This window comes from Petaurus breviceps, unplaced genomic scaffold, assembly GCF_028583685.1.
Source record: "Petaurus breviceps papuanus isolate PSGF00001 unplaced genomic scaffold, PetGlider_PUasm1.0 139, whole genome shotgun sequence".
Classification (NCBI taxonomy): domain Eukaryota; kingdom Metazoa; phylum Chordata; class Mammalia; order Diprotodontia; family Petauridae; genus Petaurus; species Petaurus breviceps.
The window spans coordinates 3,181,010-3,203,652 of NW_027185697.1; the positions used below are offsets into that span (position 1 = coordinate 3,181,010).

General features: G+C 36.0%; 1 protein-coding gene across 1 annotated transcript; it reads left to right on the top strand.

The window, feature by feature from the left end:
• The first annotated feature begins 15,946 nt into the window (after positions 1 to 15,946).
• Positions 15,947 to 16,285, top strand: LOC138145935 (small EDRK-rich factor 2-like). Its single transcript, XM_069067617.1, has one exon. It carries the CDS (start codon positions 15,960 to 15,962, stop codon positions 16,137 to 16,139), a length of 180 nt encoding a protein of 59 aa, XP_068923718.1. The 5' UTR covers positions 15,947 to 15,959; the 3' UTR covers positions 16,140 to 16,285.
• Positions 16,286 to 22,643: the final 6,358 nt, after the last annotated feature.

Consider the following 22,643-nt stretch of genomic DNA (forward strand, 5'->3'; position numbering starts at 1 on the left):
TGTTAATAGTAGTGCTCAGGATTTCCACCAAAACTCTCCCTTCTCTGGCACCTACACAAGCCTTCTACATGGCAACAGACATCCATTTTTACCCCATGATTCCTTATTGTCTCTTCTCATATGATGTTAAGTTTAGGAAATGAAGGTGGAAACAATTTTTTTAAAAATAGTTTGATGTCATAAAATTTCTTTAATAAGTATAGAATTAGGCAATCACTGAAATTCAATATGCAATTATGAAATGCCTATGATGAGCCAGGTGGCATTTGCATGGTGCAACAGATAGAGCAATGGCTTGGAATTAGGCAGCATCATCTTCATGAGTTCAGATTCAGCCTTAGACATTTACTATCTGTGTGACCCTCGGCAAGTCACTTGCCTTCATTTCTTTAACTATAAAATAATTTGGAGAAGGTAATGGCAAATGACTCCATTATCTTTACCAAGAAAACTCCAAGAATGTGCTGGTGGCAATTTACATCAGCTCAAAACTTTTAAATTTCCATTGTGAGCATTTACAGGTTAGAAATAAGCAAATGCTCCAAATCAGGGCTTGATTTTTTTTTATTTCTTTTTTTTTACTTTATCAAATGCTTTATTAACTTCTGGTTTACATCATTCATTTCCACAAGATTTTGAGTTACAAATTTTCTCCCTGTTATTCCTTACCCACCACCCAAAAATAGCGATCCCACTAGATATCCCCTCCTCCCATCTGCACTCTCCCATATCTTCCCCCATACAACCTGTGACTTTCCAGTAGGGCATGGCAGATATCTATGCCCCAGTGCCTGTATGTCTTATTTCCCAGTTACATGTAAAATAATATTAATAATTTCATATATATGTATATATATTTATGTATTTAAACATTTGATTTTTAAAACTTTGAATTCCAGATTCATTCCATTATTCCCTTGTCACCCATCCTTACTGGGAAGATAAGCAATTCAATATAGGTTGTACATGTGTACCTATGCAAAACATTTCCATAGTGGATATATTGTAAAAAGATTGACTATATTTACCTCCTCCGTATCCCACTTCCCACTTGTTCTGTTCTCTACTTTGATCCTTTCCCTTTTCAAATGTGGGAGCTTCCAACTTTCCTCCCCCCCCCCCAGCCTGACCTCCCTTCCATCATCCCCCCTCCCATAACCTTCCCCTTACTCTCCTGCAGGGTGAGATACCCTATTTAGTGTGTATGTCATTCCCTCCCTAAGCCAAATTCAAAGATAATAAGGTTGACCGATTCCCTTTTGCCTTCCTGTTTTTCCCCTCCATTGTTACCATTTTCTATGACTCTTCTATATGAAATAGTTTACCCCATTCTGTCTCTCACCATCTCCTCTCATTATATTCCTCTCTCACCTCTTAATTTCACTTTTTAAGTATCATTCCTTCCTTTTAAATTGGTCCTGTGCCCTCTATCTATGTATACCTGTACACATATATACACACACTCATATATGTATTCATATGCCCATATACTCTCCTTTATAGATATATAAATGTGTGTATATGTATGTGTATATGTATACATATACATATATATACACACATACATATACAAATACATTTCTATTCCCTTTAACAATTCTCATACTGAAAAAAAAGTTTCATAAGTTACAATTTTTGTTTTTCCATGTAGGAATGAAAATAGTTCAACTTTGATAAGTTCCTTATGATTTCTTTTCCCTGTTTACCTTATCATGCTTCTCTTGCTTCTTGTATCTGAATGTCAAATTTTTTATTCAACTTTTTTTTAAAGAATGCTTGAAAGTTCTGTATTCCATTGAATAACCATATTTTCCCCTGAAACAGGATACTCAGTTTTGCTGGGTAGGTGATTCTTGGTTTTCATCCCAGCTCCTTTTACCTCCAGTATATCCCAAGCCCTTTGATCCCTCAGTGTGGAAGCTGCCAAATCCTGTTTTAACTTGATTGTGTTTCCACAATATTCAAATTGTTCCTTCCTGGCTGCTTGTAATATTTTCTCCTGGATCTGGGAATTCCTAAACCTGGCTATAATATTCCTAAGAGTTTTCTTCTTGGGATCTTTTTCAGGAGGTAATTGGTGGATTCTTTCAATCTCTATTTTGCCCTCTGGTTTTAAAACATCAGGACAATTTTCCTTGAGAATTTCTTGAAGAATGATTTCTAGCTTCTTTTTTGGATCATGGCTTTCAGGTAGTCCAATTTTTAAAATTATCTCTCCTCGATCTATTTTCAGGTCAATTGTTTTCCTAATGAGATATTTCACATTGCCTTCTATTTTTTCATTTGTTTGGATCTGTTTAATAATATCTTTATTTCTCATAAAATCACTAGCTTCCATTTGCTCCAATCTAGTTCTGAAGGAGTGATTCTCTTCAGTGTACTTTTGAGAATCTTTTTCCATCTGGCAAATTCAGCTTTTTAAGGCATTCTTCTCCTCATTGCCTTTTTGAGGCTTTTTGTCATTTGAGTTAGTTTATTTTTTAAGGAGTTATTTTCTTCAATCAAGTTTTTTGACTCTCATTTCATACTTTTCTCACATCATTCTTATTTCTCTTCCCAATTTTTCCTCCCCTACTCTTATTTAGTTTTCAAAATCCTTCGCAAGCTCCTCTATGGCTTGTAAACAGCTCATATCCCCAAAATAGGTGTGTAACATTTAATTACTCTGTTTGCTTTGCTTCCTTTGCCTTCTCATGTTGCCAATCAATTACTTTACTTTTGACCTTTTTGCCACAGTAGTACTCTGCTAGCAGACAGGGGAGTTTTTTTTTTCCCAATCACTGGGGTTTTCTTATCTGCTGAAGGTATTAGTTGGGTGCCCTCTCTGAAGCCTCCACACACTCTGGAAAGCTGGTCACACACCCCAGTACCTCCACTCTAGACCACAATCCAGATAAGAGCAGATTAAAGCAACAGCAATTACCCCTCAGAATGGTCTCTTCTTCCTCCTACAATCTGTAAGCCAGGAGCTGAAGCTTCCTTGTGGCTGTGGCTGCATGGCTACGGTGCCTCAGTGGCTTCTCCCTCTAGGGGATAAAGGCTGGGCCATATTCCCAAACTACAAGATCCCACAGTCCACACTGCACTGACCCCTCACTTTCTCCTTAGCATCTATGTGTTGATAATTCTGGAAACTGCCACAGCTCCTGGTTATCTGAAGTCCCTGAAGCTGTTGGCTGATCAGGCCACTCTGAGGCTAAAACCTTGGGCTCCTGAGGGCAGGGCTCACCTCCCAGAGCACTGCTCTGGTCTCTCCTTGCTGGCCTGCTGGGCTTTCCTTAGGGGGAGGCTAGCATCTCTGTGTCATTGTGTGTGTTCTGTAGCTCCAAAGTCTGTTCAGAGTCACCTTTTACATGAATTGGAGGAGGTCAAAGCCAGGGCTGCATGAAAATCCTGTTTGTACTCTGCCATCTTAACTCTGACCCCTGATTTTTTTTTTTATTTCTATACTTAAGAAAGTGGTGGAAAACTATTAATAATGAAGATTAAATTTAAAAGTGTGTTGTGGGCCAGGTATTAAACATTTACCACTTAGTTATACATAAGAAGAAATAACAATAGACAGCTCTCCCTATACTGAATTGTTTGATTTTTGTTTCCTTTTCCATTTTCAGTTAGTTCACATAGGCACCTCCTCCAATCCTTAAGTAATTATTTATCCCTATGCTAGAATTCTGAAGTCCTCTGTCTTAACTCTTTGTTGGAGGCAGCCAGTTGACATAGTTTTTGGATCGATGGGCCTGTAGTAAAAAATACGCAGGTTCAAATCTGCTTTCAGACACTAGCTATATGATTTAGAATAAATAATTTAATCTGTTTGCTTCAGTTTTTTCTTCAACTATAAAATGATATAGATAGCACTAACTCACAAAGTTGTTATGAGGTTCAAATGAAACAATATTTTAAAGTACTTTGCACAGTGCCTGGTACATAGTAGACGCTATATAAATGCTATTATTATCTGTAGTAGAGTAGTAGTAGTAGTAGTAGTAGTAGTAGTAGTAGTAGTAGTAGTAGTAGTAGTAGTAGTAGTAGTAGTGGTGGTGGTGGTGGTGGTGGTGGTGGTGGTGGTGGTGGTCTTGGTGGTAGTGATGGTAGTGGTAGCAATAGTAGCATTAGTTAATGATTTTGAGAGTTAAAATGATGAAGTAGATTTGGTGCTGGGTGAGAAGTCATGAAAACCTAGATTTGAATTGTGACTTAATTTCTGGTTATATTACCTTAGCTTGTCTTAACTGGTTTAATTTTTTTTTAATACATGAAATGGAATATAATTTTGTTTCTTCTTCTACCACACAATGCTGTGAAAATCGAATGAAGTAACACATATAAATGTAATTAAATAGTTATTAAGTATATTTTTGTCTCTTGTGTAAACTGACTATATAACCCTGAGAAAATCACTTAAGGTCTCATAATACCCAAGGCAGAATTCTAAGACACTTCATTGCAGATTGAATATTAGTCTGCATCAAGAAAAGAAGTTTCCTAATTTGGAATTCCCACAATCAATTAATTCATAGATCTAATATAAAAAGAATGAACCAGATGAAAGACTTTACATTTATAAATCCTATTTCCTATTGATCAGTCGCAGATTTCTTCTAGGAGGTAGAAAACCCTTCAAGGATCTTAGAAACATCCTATGATGTTTAGCGTGTGTGTGTGTGTGTGTGTGTGTGTGTGTGTGTGTGTGTGTTTAGGTTATAAACCATTGACTAAGGCAGAATGCATTAGTTTACATTGTTTAAGTTATTTTAGAATGAAAATCATTAAATATCACACTCTAGTCTTGTTTCTCAAAAATGACAGGGGTCCAGAAACAAAAAATCCTGCAAAATCAATGGGCTCAATAAGCCCTTTTCTCTGTCTGAGTTGTTTGGTGTATGTGAGAATCTCACTAATAATAATATCAGATGACATGGCTCCCATTGATTTTCTTTGAAAACTCAAATTTTTAGAAGAGAAATTCCCTTTGTTCAAACTCCTGAAACTTTGCTTTCTTTCTGTACTTCCTTGAAATCCATATGAGTTCTGATGACTGTGAGGGGAATAGTTAACGATGAAGGAAATTGCAAAGGGTTTGGGTTTAAATGTAATGGAGATAGATGCACCTGATCTGTTCCTAGGGTTAATTTTGAGTTTTTAAAGCTTATTTTAGCTTCACAAAGAAATTTACTCTCATCAAACCTGTCTTTTTTTCCAGATCAGTAGTTAAAATTTGCTAAGCTACTTCTCTTGCCAGTTCCTAAAATATAACAACACCTGTCATGTTTCTGAAATGTTAACTTTTGATCATTCTCTCTTGCCTTCCTGTGGCTTCCTGCAAGCAAACATCTGTATGTTTTGGAATAACAACCTGCTGGGGTGGCATCATCACATTCGCCCCAATTTTCATTCTCCATAATGAGATTGGAGACTTCCTAGGGTAACACTGAGGATGACTTATTGGCATCTAAATATGGTTCAATGTTCAAAATATTTCCTACCTTGTTATAGAAGAAAATTAAAAGCAATGGTTCACTTGTGAGTGTGTGTTTTGATTTCTAAGAGGGCAGAAGTGAAAAAAAAAAACCCTGAGGTGTCACTTGTTTGAACTCCCATATTCTAATTTGATTATCTGGTCTCTTTTCTTTATTTATCACAGTTTACTGTGATACTAGTCGTCAAATTGTTGACAGAGTCACTAAAATTAAATTCAATTTATTATTCATCATAATTGCTCAAGTGTTGATGTGATACAGAAGATAGAGAGGTAGTCTCAATTTCATAATGACCTGGATTTCAGTATTCTCTCCTGGTTTGGTATAAGGTGTTTCTTCATCTTCTGTCTTATTCATTAATATGATCCTTATCTGGAGGAGATCTATGAATCTTTTCATTGTAATTTCATTTTCTTTATTTGGAAGCTTCAGAAAATTCTCTTCTATTGTTTCTTTCATTATGGTGGTAAGTATTGACCAGTTTTGCTCTTATGGATGAACTATGACCCCTAGATTATCTCTATACTGTCTTTGAGATGCCTGATTTCCTTGCACAGAGAGAATATTTTCTTTAAATATTCTTTTTTTCATCTCTTCTTATAGGTTATATTTCACTTCTGTGTATTTGCATCCTCAATGTCTTACCCTTTCTTTTGTTTTGTTTGGTGAGATTTACCATTGCAAATTCATTTTTTAATATATTCATTACCTTTGCTGGGCAGGACATAAATTCTGCTCTCATTATTCTCACTTCTCTTTTAAACCACTCAGGATAGTGTGTTGTGATTCCCTGTTCTCAAATTCCATAAGATTCTCTGACTTATCTATCCCTTCATTTTGCAATATTTTATTCATACATACTTGAATTTGCTAACTATCTCAGGAGGCCATGTATACTTTTGCTATTTTTGTTTTTTATCTATTGAAATGTCTAATTATGTTCAAAATTTTCTAATTTCTACCCAAAATTGTTGATACTTTCTGTCCTCATTCTGCTCTCTTATTTATTTTTTCCTAATTATTCAATTCCTGACTACTTCCATATCTTGTCCCACACTGGGAAACTCATGGTTCATCAGCCTAGGTCTTTGCCCCCTCTTGACTTTTGGGTACTCAGAATTGACTCTACCTCTGTGATATGCTCTTTCCCTCAGGCTCAAAGGAGTGCTGCACAAACCTGCATGTGCACCATGTCCTGTACTGGTGACCAGTCTCACTTCTTCTGTTTTTTAGTTCTCTGTCTGGGCACCAGTGACTCAGAGCCTGCTTTACCAAGTACAAGCAGCTGAGAGCTTTGTAGCATTGTTGCTTCTGGTTTGAAGTCACAAACAGGAAATGGTTTCTGAAAGACAGTGGTCAAGCTGGCTGTCAAGGCCCAATCAAGTTTTCACAGCCTAGAGCTTGGTTCTCTATGGCACTAGAAAGAGAGAGGTGAACAGGGTTCATGGTTAAGTTTTTATGTAAGACTCTTTCTTATCCATAGGTCTGATAGTATGACCTTACTTCTGGTAGTGTGGGAAGCAGGTGATGAGTCCTGAGAAAGCTCATGGTCAGTAAGCATCTATTGCAGGGTTTAGTTTTTTTTTTAGAAATTTTTAAATTTTTAAAAATTCTTTTGCATATTTGGTATCCTAGATCTTGGAAACACTTAAGACCTTTATCTGTGCATTTCTGTTTTGGAAAAGTACATAATGTCATGGACATCAGAGAAGATGTGTAGTCCCCCCATATTTTTACTCCTCTGACCTGGGAAGCCCCCTATTACTTATCGATAAAACTAATTTTTACTGGCTGTCCCCACCATACCTTGGAATACCCCCCTTCATGTTTTGCACCTATCATCTTCCTTGGCTTCTTTTAAGTAACAACTAAAATCTCATTTTCTACAAGAAGCCTTTTACAATCCTTATCATTCCATCTGTTGATTAACTCCCATTAATCCTATGTATAGTTTGCTTATATTTATTTGCAATTGGATTACAAATTAATTAATGACAGGTACTGTTTTTTTGCCTTTTTTTGTATCGTTAATAATTGGCAGTGTACAGATACACAGCATGTGTCTGATAAATGTGCATTGCCTAATAACTAATGTTCACATAGCACTTTAGTGTTTGCAAAGTATTGTATATACCCAATCTCACTGGATCCTTAGAAGAGCTATGATATATTTGTGGGATAAAAAGATCACCTGTCTCAAAGCCTTAATTTGAGTATAGAATGAAATACTTACTGTATGCAACAACAATTTGGAAACATTAGCGATCTAGGTAAAGTTTGGTTATTGTTTTTGCTATTTTTGTTATGATGCCCATTTTAAAGATAAATGAATCAAAACTCAGATAAGTTAATTAGCTTGTATAAAGTCATACAACTAGTAAATATTCCAGGAGAAATTCAAGTCAATTCTTTGCTATGCTGTGCTGCCTTTCAAATTCACTATTATACTTTATAAAATTATTGAAGCCAATTTTTTCAATGCACTATTAACATAACTATATCTAAAAGTAATGATTTCAATGTGGCATAACAGTAATAGCAATGAACTCAGGGTCAATAAATCCAGCTTTGCTTTCATGGTTCCTATGCTAATCCACTTGGAGGATCCTGTCTAAGGTACATCCATTTTGTAGATATCAATTTTCATATATGTAGAACAGAGTTAACCCAAATTATATTGATTACACGACTTAGTAGGCATACTTGTTGGAATTAGAGGTATAGAGGCAGAAGAGATTATCAGAGGGCAGCCATTACTCTGTGAATTAACATCCATTAAATCCCTCTCAAGAAAAACTCAGCCATGCTAATCTTTATGCCTTCTCATGAAAGAGACCTCACTGGCTCCTAAAGCTGCCATTTTACTTTGGGATGGCTCCAATTACTATTTTTTTTTAAAGCAATTGGGATTATGTAACTTGCCCAAGTTTACACAGCTAGTTTTTTTTTTTTTGTGAGGGTGTTAAGTATCTGCGGCCTGAATCGATCCTGGGTCCTCCTGACTGCAGGGCTGGCGCTCTTACTCACTGCGCCACTTAGACGCCCCCAATTACTTATTTTTTTTTCTTTTACTAAGCATAAGCTTGTCTGCTTGAAACTTTTATCTATTCTAATTCTACTTCATAGGGTCAATCGGCAGAAGACTGGCTTCTCTTTCATATGGTAGCCTTTCAAAAGTTTGAACACGTCCATCATGTGCCAGCCTAATTGTTCTATCCTAGTGAAAAAACCTCCAGTGGCCTCAAACCAGCATCATTTAGCTTGCTCTTCCGTTCTTTAAATATCTTGTTTACCTAGCCTCGTCCCTTTCTGCCTTAGCAATATTATTCTCAAAATGTGTCCCATGGAATGGGACACAAATCAATATATTTGGAATAAAGAAACAATAAAGTCCCTCCCAACTTTAAGAATTTATAATCCTCTTATATTTCCTTTTGTGAAGATTCAGGGGTATTATCATTGTTATTGTTACCAATACCACCACCACTATCATCATCATCATCACAGCTAACCTTTATGTAGTATGGTTTGCAAAGAATTCTGTGTGTGTATAAAATTTTATTTGATTATAATACCAATAAATATAAAAAGGTTTGTCACTATCAAGTATTATAAAATGTTAATTATTTCTTTTCTTACTATGCTGGCCCTCTTCAGTCTTTCCATATCTCTGTGTTTGTTTATTCCTGTGACACACTCTACTTTCAAAGTTAAAAGCTCAGCATGACATTTATTGATTTCTTTGAATGAAAGTCGATAGAATTAAATTTCTTTGAGGATTTCATAGCATCCCCTGTGATAATTGAAAATACTTTAGTTTGTTTCAAAATCGAGGTTTAAGATCACTGAATTACAATTCATATTGCATAGAAGGATGTGCTGAAATATACAGGTTTTCATAAGTTAAATTCATGTGTAAACATGCATTTTTTCTGGTCAGGGATGGTTCTGATCTTCATTTCAGCACTCAGGATGGTCTTTGTACCAGAAAATGAGGCAACAGGAGTGGAATATTCAATTCCACATTCATGATTCTAATATCAGAGTATGCCAGCCAGATCAAGTCTCCAATGTCTGGCAGTAGTCACTTGCTCTTACATTGAAGTTTGTGTAGTCCATTTTGATTCCTTAACCACTCCCTTATTTGTTGTTCTTCATGGAACCATTGGATTTTAGATGAAGATAATATGTTTTATGACACAAAGTCCAAAATAGTCTTCTTATAGAAAATTAAATTGAGGCCCAGAGAGACAAAAAAGATAATAGTTATTGTGGGGCCATAACCGAAAGGGTCTTGATATGTCATCTAGTCCAATACAAATGTCTTACGAAAATTATACAACAGGAAAGAAGTAGCAGAGGCAGGTTTGAAAACCAGTAGTCTTCTGACTCTAAAGCCAGCTTGCTATGTGGGTAAGAATTCTTGATTTACACCTGCTTCTTGCAAGCTGAGAATATTTAACTATAGTTCTGTTTCCTGCCTTTTTCATTAGTATAGTTCTATCTCTGCCAGTCACATGGCAGAGAAGAGTGTTCTGCATTGGAAAATTCCAATGGGAAGACTCCTCATGTTTAAAGCTGCATAGAACAGTTGATAAGACAAAGCTTTGGAGTCAGAAAATCCTTGACTCAAATCCTTAGAAGTTGTGTGACCCTAAATGATTACATCTAACCTCCCTGTACTTCAACTTCCTTAAATATAAAGTGATGGGGGTACATCTATTTATTTTTGAGCAAAAATAAATTGAATTTTTTTCTCCTTCCTTCAAATTGTACAAATTATTGGGACATCTCATCATTATGTTGACATTGCTCATGGGCATATAGTATTGTATTCTTACTTTTAAAGGTAGGACTAAAGTATGTGTGTATGTTTGTGTGTACATGCTATCTTGTCACTGCCCTTCTCCCCTTCTTAAGGCCAGTAGTCTTAATTGATTTTATATTAGAAGAAAGGCAAAATGTACATGAAAAGGTACAACTTTTATTCAACAGCTGCTTGATTACTTCTTTGTTGAAGCAGATGGGTGTAGGAGTAGGGAGGAATTGCAAAAATCTTTCTGACAAATACTTGAATTCTTCTGGTGTTATTCTGGCAGAAATGACAGATCTCTCTCTCTCTCTCTCTTTCTCTCTCTGTCTATTTTTTCCATATGCATATATAGATAGATAGACAGACAGAAAGACAGATAGATAAATAGGTATAGAGACAGATAGTAGATGTAGATCTATTAAATGGGTACATATAGATTATGTGTATAATAAATAGTACATATATATTATTGTGATCTTCATTGAAATACTACACTATATCATCATCAAGTTCTGTGATGTTTGAAATAGGACAGTTGTGCTTTCATTATCAAAGATGGAATAGAGAAAACTGATAAAGTTAGATGAATTATCAATGCTGAAATTCTGGCTAATCAAAAGTTTGTGGCATTTTTTGTCTTAACTCTATTTCTGTTATTGTAGTAAAAAGTTTTGCTGATTCTTCTTTTTATACCACATTAATTTCTCTGTTGGCTATTGCCACACTCATATAGAACCTTCCATTGTAGCAAAGAAAACTGTTCATCAAAGTCAAAGGGCAAAACAATTACAACTGACAATGTAAGATGCATTCTGCCCCTGAAGTACTCCACCATTCTATTTAAAGTAGGGTAAAGTGATTCCTCAAACTCCATCTGGATCCATTCTTTGTAATTACATTTAATCTAAGCTCAGCAACCATTAAGTATTGTTTCCATTTATGTCACAGTAGTAATTTTGTATATTATTTTCCTATACTCAAAGAGTATTCCATTACAATCACGAACAATAATTTATTCAGCCATTTCCCTGATGGGCATCCACGTTGTTTCCAGGGTTTTGCTGTCATGAAAATTACTCCTGTGAATACTTTGGTAGGTATGCAGTTTTGTTTCTGTCTTTGGCCACATTGAAGCATGTACTTAGTGGTCGCATTGATGGGTCAAAAAAGTATGAATAGTTTAATGACTTTGTGAATATTATTCTGAAATATTTTCCAAAATGTTTTAAATAATTCCCCTTGGCATTTTTCTTGCTGTGCTGTATAGTTGAGAATATGAATTTCTTGAAGTCAGGGGCTATTTATTTCTGCTTATTTCACTGGATTTGTTTTTGTTACTTTGCCAGCTTCAAGTACATTGCCTCATATGTACTTCCTACTAAATGTCAGATATTGTGCTTAGCAACAGGGACACAAAAAGAAGCAGAAGGCAATCCTATTCTTCAAGGAGCTTCCAATCTAATGGAAAAGGCAACATGAAAACAAAATGTATAGAAAATCAACCTACATAGAAGATAAAAAGGAAATAATTATTAGAGGAAAGGCACTGGCTGTGGTGGGGAAGGTTTCCTATAGAAGGTGAGGTTTCAGGTGGGACTTAAAGGGATCCAGAAGGTTAGAAGTTAAAGTGGAAGAGAAAATATTCCATGCATGGGGGACAGAGAAAATATAGAAGAAAATGAGAACTGGTATGGTCAGACCACTTGGCCAATATTACACAAAATGTAAGTGGCAGAGTCGGGCATTGCACCCCAAACTTCTTACTCCAAAGACAGTTTTCTTTCCATTTTATAATATTTTGCCTTGAGTTAAATAGTGATATAGTCAGAACTGGGCTCACAAGATATCATTTTGCAGTTTTGTGGAGCATGGATTGGAGAGAGGAGAGCCTGGAAACAGAGAGATCAACCAGGATGAGATTGTTGTAATCTATGGGAGAGATGATGAGAATCTGAGATACTTTGTTGGCTTTGTAAGTTAGGAAGAAAAGAGGGAAATGAGAGATGCTATTTAAATAAGACTGAGAAGATTTCTCAACTATTTGGAAATATGAGGGGAGTGCAGATTTAAGGATAGAACCTAGGCACAAAATAAGATAGTACATACTTCCCAAAAATCAAAACAAACAACAGAAAAGTTTAGGATCATCATATTATAGAATGTTAAAATTGGGAAGGGCCTTAGAGATTATCTTGTTCAAGTTTTTCATTTTATAGATATGAAAGCTTGCCTAGAGGAGGAAAAATAAAATATAATGTTAAGGCCAGCATTCAAATCAATGCAATCAATGTTCTCTCTTGGGTTCTGAATAATCTGTGGCCTGTCAATGATATCAAATTTACCACATCATTGCTCACAGATTCATTTGTCTTTCCTTGTGTTGTTGTAGCCTTTGTGATTTAGGCAATCATTTGCCACAAGTTAACCATAATTGCTTAGATTTACATAAGACTTTGCAGTTACAAATTCAGTCACTCAGTCATCCAGCATTTATTGAACACCTTCTATGAGTCAGGCACTATGCTAAGTGCTCAGGATACAAAGAAAGACCAAAGACAATCTTTTCCCACAGGAAGCTTACATTCTTATGGGGAAGAAAATCTTCTAACAACTATGTGCAAAAAGCTACATAAAGTATATATTGCAGATAGTCAACAGAGGCAAGAAACTAAAAACAAAGTAAATGAGTATACACTTCATCTTTGGCTGCTAGGTGGTGCAATGGATAGAGTTCTGGGCTTGAAATAAGGAAGACTCATCTACATATGTTCAAATCCAGCTTCAAACATTGGCTATGTGACCCTGGGCAAGTCACTTACTCTGGTGTGCCTCAGTTCCTCCTCTGTAAATTATGAACTGGAGAAGAGAGTGGGAAATCATTTCAGTATCTTTGCCACAAAAACCCCAAACTGGGTCACAAAGAATCAGACATTTCTGAAATGAATGAACAACAACACATTTCATATTGCAGTACAGCACAATGCACAGTAACAAGTTCAATTCTGTTACTAATATTAACTTCCCTTGAACATAAGTTATCTGGGGCCTAGTTTTTAACTCTACAAAATGATGGTTTGGAGTAGGTTGCCTCTGATGTCACTTTCAACAATAGCTACATGATCATTAATTATATCTGGCCCTTATAATTTTAAGTAATTTATGTATCATTATATTGATTTTATTTATTCATTTGTTTAGATTTAGTTATTCACATGTTTATCTTTTCATTAATTTTCCATTCGTTTATGCATCCATCCATTCTTTTCTTCAGTTAATTACTTCACTGGGTTCAGACCTGTGATTTCACTATTGGAGGGACCTGCCATTATGGAAACTAGATTCACAAATAAAAATTAGCAATTCATGTCTAATTTATAGTCTAAAAAGCAATCTGTGGAATTAAGAGGTGCTTTGATTTAATTGTTTTCACCAAGCTTGTATTTAGAAAATGCAGGGCTTGACCCTAGGTCTTCCTAATTCTGAGACAAGTCCTTTATCCATTCTTCCATACTCCTCCATTTTAGCAATGGGGAAACTGAGACTCGAAGAAAAAAAGTAACCATTCTAAGATTTCCTCTCTAGTAAGAGATGGAAATAGTATTCAGTCCTGGCCAGCGATCATAGATTTAAAGCTAAAAGAAATCTTAGTACTCTTTCTTAGACTGTTATAAAAATATCCTAAATGCTCCTGTTTAAGTATCTCCACTCTTCCATACATCTTGCACTAAGGCTTCCAAAGTGATACTCCTAAAACACATGTCTGACTCTATCATTCCCTCTAACCCCCATGTGCATGCATACACACATACATTATATATATAGAGATATATATCTATATCTATATAGATAGATAGATAGATAGATAGACAGATATAGATATAGATGCGCATACCTACATAACCACCCCCCACCCCACCCCCAACAAAATAATTCTCTAAAAACCCTAATGCTCTGTACTGCTTTTAGGCAAAAATACAAACTACTGTTCCAGTCACTTAACACTCTTTAATCTGGCTTCTCTTACTGGAAGCCCTCTCCAGTTCCTCTTAATGATACTGATTTGCCTCTGTTGATTGCTTCCCATCTATCCTGAATATAGCCTGGTTTGTTTATATTTCTTTGCATGTTGTCTCCCCATTAAATGTAAGCTCCTTGAGGGCTGTCTTTTGCTTCTTTTTGTATCACCAGTGTTTAGCACATAGCTTGGCACTTGCGGTTGTTTTTATTGATTCATTAGCTCTAGTCACCCATTTCATGCTTACTGTGCAGTTCGGTCATTTATGTATTCTCTTTGCAAATTTTGAAATGGTTGTGTAATCTCATCAATATTGAAATTCCCTCTTTGGATGCAAATTGTATCTCATCCGTGTTTATCTAGCCTGCTTGCCTTTTTTTTTCCATGCCCTTTTATAAATTGGCAAAGGATTACAACCACCTATATACACCTGCAGACCAGGAAAGCATAAATCTCTGAGAAGTCTGGTGGCTCTTAACAAACAGCTACTCAGAGTCCCATCCAGGAAATCAAGAGGTCCTTCCCATAAGTGAACCCCCAAAGCAAAATCTCACCTCAGAATATACATATTTGTATACACTTTTAGCTAATAGGTTTAGAGTCAGAAGGCATCACAACCCTCCTGACTCAGTGCCTAATTAGCATAGTAACAAAAAGTGTGTGAAAACCTTCCTACAAGCAAGCCTCCCTGAAGCAAGCTTCTTTAGGCAAGTTCCTCCTCCAGTTGGCTCCATATGACATAGCTGGGCTAGAGTTCAAAGCAGCAAGACATCCTTGATTGGACACATGTGGTCACATAGACCTATTAATGGATGGGGAGGATCTTCTTATTCCATTGACATTACACATGTACACTTCATTACACTCTGTGTGATCATAATGATTTTTACAACTTCCTAAGAGTCTTCAGTCTTTCATGTTTCACTGCTATACAGTGAAGACAAGCCCTTTGCATTCTAGCTAAATTACAGTAATTGATATTCATTGTTTGCAATTTTCTATCTTTCCATGAATGTGCAAGTCTATAACTCATATCATAAATTTCTTACATACTCATTTCTTCCTCTTAGGATTCTAAACCTTCTTCAAGGCTCAGCATAAGTACTACCTGATACTTTTGAAAATGTTTGACCACCCCTTTGTGTTCTTAGGCCCTTCCCCCCAAATTACTTTATATGTAGTATGTGCCAGAACTCTTAAGCTATTAAAGTTTAAGTTATTAAAACTTAAAGCTGCACTAAGACTTCTGGAACACTCTGTATGTGTTGCATTTACTTATATATACACATATTTTTCCCCATAGAAGATAGGATATGTGAGGTCAGGGTGGTTTCATTTTTTCCTCTGTATGCCCAGTGCCCAACACATAAGACAACTTTAATAAATAAGAAAGCATCAAGGCATAGGATGATCTAGACTTGGAAGGTGGTGTCAGTCATCATCCAACCTACTGTGCACATTTGGTAGATAGGGAAATCATGTCCTAGTGATATTAGCTCCAAGTCACATGAAGAGAAAATAGCGGTGAGAAATGGAAGCCAGGTAATCTGTTTTTCCTATTATATTATCTTACCTCCATAATCAAGTATAAGAATCAAAAGAGACATTCTGCATTGAAAACCAAATTCTGGGAGCCGCTGCCGTTGCCATGATCAGCGGTAACCAGAGTGAGCTTGCCCGCCAGAAGAACATGAAAAAGCAAAGCGATTCAGGCAAGGGAAAACGCCTGGATGACGGGCTCTCTGCAGCTGCCCGAAAGCAGAGGGACTCGGAGATCATGCAACAGAAGCATAAAAAAGCCAACGAGAAGAAGGAAGAGCCCAGGTAACTCTATGGCTCATGCCCATCTCTCTTGCCGGTGGACCGTGTGCCTGGAGCCAGTCCCTTCACGCTCTCACCTTCTCCTGTAGCGCTCACAGGTCCCAGAACTGATGGCATTCCCATCGCCCTGTGTCTGCAGTGGGTTCCCTCTGTGTATCCTTCCCCCCAGGCACCCTTGCTCTCCTCCAGGGCATTCCTGTGGGTAAGGGGGCTACCTTTTCCCAGTGTTTTTTATTCCTATGGGGCTTACCCCAGAGAATTAAAAGCAGCTTTGTAATTAAAAAAAAAAAAAAAGAAAAGAAAGAAAGTCAGCATTCTATGGTCCAATGGTTAGATTTTCTTTTGTCCTGAAAAACATTTGTATGATACCTAAACAATAGGTTAATGCATGTAGTAGAAATAATGTTACATGTGGAGAGAGAAGAATTGGGTTCAAATCATAGCTGTCCCCATGTGATCTTGAACCAGCCACTTAACTATTCGCAACCTTGCTCCTTTTCTCATCAATGATATTGGCAGAAGGACTAAATAGCCTCTGGTGGTCCTTACAGCTCTAGGACAGAAATAGATCAGACACAGAACTCCGTAACTGTCATCATTACATGTCCTTTGTCCTTCCTGCTATCCTCCTTTCTTCTTATCTCTAACACTTGTAACAACAATCAAATGAACCTTGTCCAGGAAGTACCATTGCTGAAAAGTGAGTAAATTGATTGGCTTATTTCTCAACTATGACTTCCTAAAACATCACTTCTCCCTGGTAAACACACTTGTTGAATATATGTTATTACAATACAGACACCATGAGGGCAACGACTGTTTTCCTCTTTAAAATATTTATACTTAGGACACAGGCAACACAAAAAAATGTGTTTTTTTTATTCAGTGTTCAAATAAATTATTTGGTAAAATTAGCCAGTTAAAAGTGCTGTGAGGAGAAATACAGGAAAACATAGGTTAAATGTGACTGACATTCATGTAGAACTTTAGTGATTCAATGGTCCTGAATCACTATTCTCAAGACAACTTGATGAAGTAGATCCTACTGGTGACTTTATACCCATTTTGCATATGATGAAATCAATTTTGGAAAGGTGACATGACTTATTCAAGATGACATAACTAGGAAAAAAAAAACTAGCACAAAATGAAGGCAGATAATTTTTGGCCAAAATCTAGTACTTTCTGCTATGGGTCACCATATATATTTGATTGGTGGACAAATATGTATAATTCATTTATTTTAATCTCTTCCCAGGCCAAATAAAGAATGCCATTTACAGCTTTGACATGTAGTCATCAAATATGCGTTCTTTATTTGTCTTGTTATTTTTCACCAGCAACCAGAATGGTACACATTGCAATTCTGCATTCTTTCAGCATTCCCCTTATAACCAAAGGCATGCATTTGAGAGGTAAGGCTCCATTATATTATTCTGTGATGTATTAGACTATATAGGGTTTTAACTCATAACCTGAGCCTCATTAAGATGACACTCTCATTGATTTTGCCACTAGCTACTACAACTAATGTGAGGATGGCATCATGCTGGGCATCATATAGTCAGAAGAAAGTCAGCATGAAGAATAATATGCGTGGATTAAAAAAAGGACGGTAGTTGAACTTTAAATGTCATTTTGCCATTAACACACTGAGTGGTCATGAGCAAGTCAGTCCCTCTATTTCATTAGAAAACAACCTGTATCATTATAAACAATGATATTGGACTAGGAGTTATTTACCCTTTTTCTGTTTCATGACACTCTTACACATTCTGATGAAGCATCCATGCCTCTTCTCAGAACATTTTTTAAATTAAAAACAAAATCCATAGCATTACTAAATAAATCAATCATATTGAAATGTATTTATCATTAAAAAAAATCCATGGTCACCAGGTTAAGAAACTTTGAAGATGATCTCTAAGGTAGTTTCTGTCTATGGCATCCTTTGATTCTATCATCAATACATATTGCTCATTACCCAATGGAAATAGATGAAATACATTCCCACTTTTGTTCAGTTAATTATATTTCAGAGTCCTTGATAAGTGGTCTGCAAGCAGCCATCATGAGTATTAGCTTCTCCTTCAAAAAAGGCCCTATAGTTGGCAGAGTTTTTCCTTTAAAATAATGGCATTTCTACACGATTTTTCATTGTCAAACTTCACATGTGTTATTCCTGTAAAATGAGCTGAAAACCTTGCCTTCCTGTTTCCCTTCCCTTACAAGCAAGATGCTTTTGAATTTTCTGGTCTGTTCAATTTGTTCTTCTTTGGTGTCCTATGTTATTATTTATCATTACCCCTTGAAGATAACTGCATTTAAAAATGTGATGATCATTATTTTAAAGCTCAAACTACATTCACTGTTAATCACCACAATGCAGGAGGCATTGGATAGTATATTCTGGGAACAGATCCAGTCTTAGAGAAAATAATAGAATGCTTCCACCACATCCAACAATGTTAGTTTTTATGACCAGCAGTGGTCAGCATATTAACAGAAATGTTTCATTTTGCCAGAGTCTTAAAACTTCCATAACCTTGTGAATGGTTTCATTAGGTGTCTTCTTGAAATAATGCATCATTCATTTGTTCAGTGGAATGAGTGAAAAATGTTAACCGTGATGAGATGAAAATCCTTTTTTCCTGAACCAGCGTCATAATGCTGAAGAGTAACTGAAGCCCTGGGATTAAGATTTAAAATAGATATGTCAGGGAAGCTTATTGTCCAATAAACTAGGCAATTCAGGCCCTGCATCATGCAAATGGACTTCTATTCTTGACTCAGATGCTGTTCCAAAAGAAAGAAACAATTTGCTGAGAAATAGGCACATGCTGAAGAAAATAACCTGCCCTCAGATTCTGTGCTAAGCTTAAGAATGTGCACTAGAATTGTACACATGGAAAGAGATGGAATTGACTTCGGTCATTTTGTATTCACAGCATGCCTGCCCTTCAGTCCTTCCTTCCCTGAAACTCACAGAAAGCCCAGGCTGCTGTGTCTCCTTTCTCCCCCATGGATTCCCATCACGCTTCCATCAACTGCTCTCTAGAGCACAAGCAGATGGAACTTTGAATGTCTCATTTGTGGAATGATGATTCACCCTTGGAGTGCTTTGGTAGACATTAGATAATAGAATCAAAGACTCAGAAGGCTAAAGGGGACCTGAGCAGTAGTCAGCAAATCTACGATCTCCTAATACAAACCTCTTCCCAATATACACATACCACACTCACTCACATGTGTGTATATGTGCATACAAAGGACATGATACTGATATGCATGTGTATACATACATGTATATTCCAACATTCCTGATAGTTCATGCTTGAAACTTTCATATGATGGGTTCCTCACTTATTTGGGAGACTGTCTATTCCCTTATGTTTCTGGTAACTTTCACTTATATTAGCTTAATTCTGTCTCCTGGAACTTTACAAAGTATGTAAAATCCTTTTCCATGTGATAATCTTCAGAATATTCACAAGAGTTGGTATTTCTTCTCTTATCCATGCTAAGCCCCCCCCCACCCCAGTTTCATTAGCCATGCTTCATAAGACAAGATTTCTAGACTCCTATTCTTATGAACAACAGATAAGCTCAGTGATTTCTTCAATCAAAGACTTCAAGGGCAAATTTTGGTATCTCTGGAAGGGAAAAGATAGCAACAAAGTCTTAAAGTAGTATTGCCAAGAGAAAGGTGGCAGGTATTAATCAAGAACAATGATAGTAATGTAAGACTATAACCTTGAGGCTCTTTGATAATTTAAGAAAACTCTTTAGGGAACATCATAGAGAAGAGGGAGAACAGAATGCGATTAAGTATGGAATCTTATGTTAGGAATCTTAAATATTTTTTGAATGAGAATTTTTGAAAAATCAGAGATATATTATGAGATGGGATTCCAGAAGCAGAAGACATGTACTGGGAATAAATAATTAAGTTAAGTTATTAAGTTCTCTAATTCTTTAGCATTCACCTTTGGCTACCATCAGGTCTGAAGACTTTAACACATCAATGGATATGAGATCTCACCAGTGTTGTTAACCATTATACCAACACTCTCATAGTTTCTCATAATGTACAACTCTTTTTCTTAAATCCCCATAAAATCCTCCATATAGGATTCATTCATTCACACATCAAATTGTTAAGAATTTTGTTAAACGCTTATAATAAATACTGTGCTAATTTCTGGAACTAAGAAGAAAGGTAATTTAAGAAGAAAAAAGTCTGCCCTCAAGGAACAGATATTCTGTTGGGAGAAATAACATGTAAGTAAAAATTAAAGAAGGAAATAAGCTTTAAGTAGCACCTACTATGTGTTGGGCACTGTTTTAATAACTTTACAAATAGTATTTAATCTTCACAAATACTCTAAAATGTAGGATCCATTATTATTATTATTATTTTGTTTTTGAGTTGAGAAAACAGAGGCAGATGAAGTTTAAGTCATATTTGCTTGATTATATAGTAATTGTTTAAGATCACATTTGAACTCAGGCCTTCTTGACTCCAAGTGCAGCTTTTCTATCACTATACTACCTAGGTGTCTCTATTCATGGACATATATGACATATACAGCATAGAAGGAAGATAATCTCAAAGGTGATGGGAATTCTTGACATTATGTTTACTGGGGAAAATAGAGACTGTCCACCACTAATCCCTTGCTCTAACTACATAATGGATTCACCTTCCTTTCCAGAAATAATTTCTCTTACAAATTTTTTACATTTCTTCTCTTTCATAACTTGTCATTGTAAGATATTGGAGTCTCCTCATGGAGAAATATGAAGTTCTTTAATAACCTATGGAGACAAAGTGTTACAGCAGAAAGAAGAGTTTTGTAATCAGAGATCTACCTGCATTGAAAATTTATCTCTGATGGTTACTTGTAGCACTCCAAGCGTCCTCGGAATTTGCAGCTACCACAGGTTCTTGGATCTGCTTTGTTAAAGGAAAGCAACTCAAAATGGGTTAACAAGCTTACTTTAATCAGTCAGACATATATCGTTTACCTTGTTCAGAGGAAAAAGGTCAGCATCCCGAACTTCAAAGCATACATGCAGAATTATCAAGACAGAAACAGATCAAGTAGACAGATTTCCAAACTGTCCAACCATTACATCCATACCCAGTCAACATTTGGGTTTCCACATCTGGGTTTTTTCAAAGCCGGGGGACTCTCAAAAATGGCTTCCCAGAATTCAGATCAAATCACAGAACACTTCTCAAAGTGAGTCCCAAAACAAAGCTACACATCAGGGCTTATATAGCCTTCTCCTGGCTCAGAGAATGTAACAACCTTATTGACCCACTGGCCAATCAAAAAGTATTTACTGAAAAACAAGCCTCCCACCCCCATGTTTCAGGTGCACTTTAGCCTAGGGGCAGGGAAGATCTTCCAAATTTGCATTCCCATTACATTACTACCTGAGTAACTTGCTCATATCATTTATCTACTCTGGCCTTATTTCCTCAGTTATAAAATCATTAAGTTTAACTTATTGGGTACTGAGTATCCTTTGGTTTCTAGTTATTCTGGTTTTTTAACTCAATGATATCTTATGATGACAATTAACTTTGATGTTTTGAGAATGTAGGATTCTGCTACTTGGAATCACATCAAGTTGCCAGAAGTGTATTGCTATTACAAAGATAGTCCTATAAAAATGGTTTCTATAAAATAAAATATCCTTCTATATTTCTCTTTTTTCAGTTTGGGGATTAAATCATTATGCACCCACAATATTCAAACCTAATAAAATGTTAAGGTCTCACATTATCTTGGACTGAATTCTAAGGCACATCATATCTAGAACTGCATAGATGATATACCTGCCATTTTCTTACAGGGTCAGATTCCATTTGGAGCATCATAGTTTCATGGTTTAGATCTGTAAAGTTTTCTTAGTTTAAATCATTTCCCTTGGTTTCAGGACATGGAAGAGTTCAAAAATGATTTTGAAAATCAAGTAAGAGAGGTTGAGGAAAAATTGGTAAGAAAAATGATAGTGATGCAAGAAAATCATGAAAAGAGTCAATAGTTTGGTAAGTAAGACACATAGAAATCTGGAAGGAAGTAACACCTTAAAAAACAGACAAGGTCAAATGATACAAATGATATAAGAATTCAGTGAGGAGAAGAAGGTCTTAAAAAGCAGAAATGAGCAAATGGAAAAAGAGGCGCAAAATTCACTAAAGAATATAACTCCTTAAAATTTAAAACTGACTAAGTAGAAAAGGAGGTACAAAAGTTCAGTATATAATGTAATTCCTTACAAAACAGAATCAAGCAAATGGATGCTAATGATTTTATGAATAATCAAGAAACAACAAAACAAAACCAAAAGAATGAAAAAATAGAAGAAAATTTGAAATTTCTTATAGGAAAAGCAACAGTCTATAAAGCCACACATGAGCAGCTTTCCATAGGACTGCTGCTGTGAACACTTTTCAAGTTTCTAATTACATAGTATAGTGAACTCTATTTAGTGAATA

Coding starts and splice junctions, on each gene's coding strand:
- LOC138145935 (XM_069067617.1), top strand. CDS start 15,960: ATGATCAGCGGTAACCAGAGTGAGCTTGCCCGCCAGAAGAACATGAAA.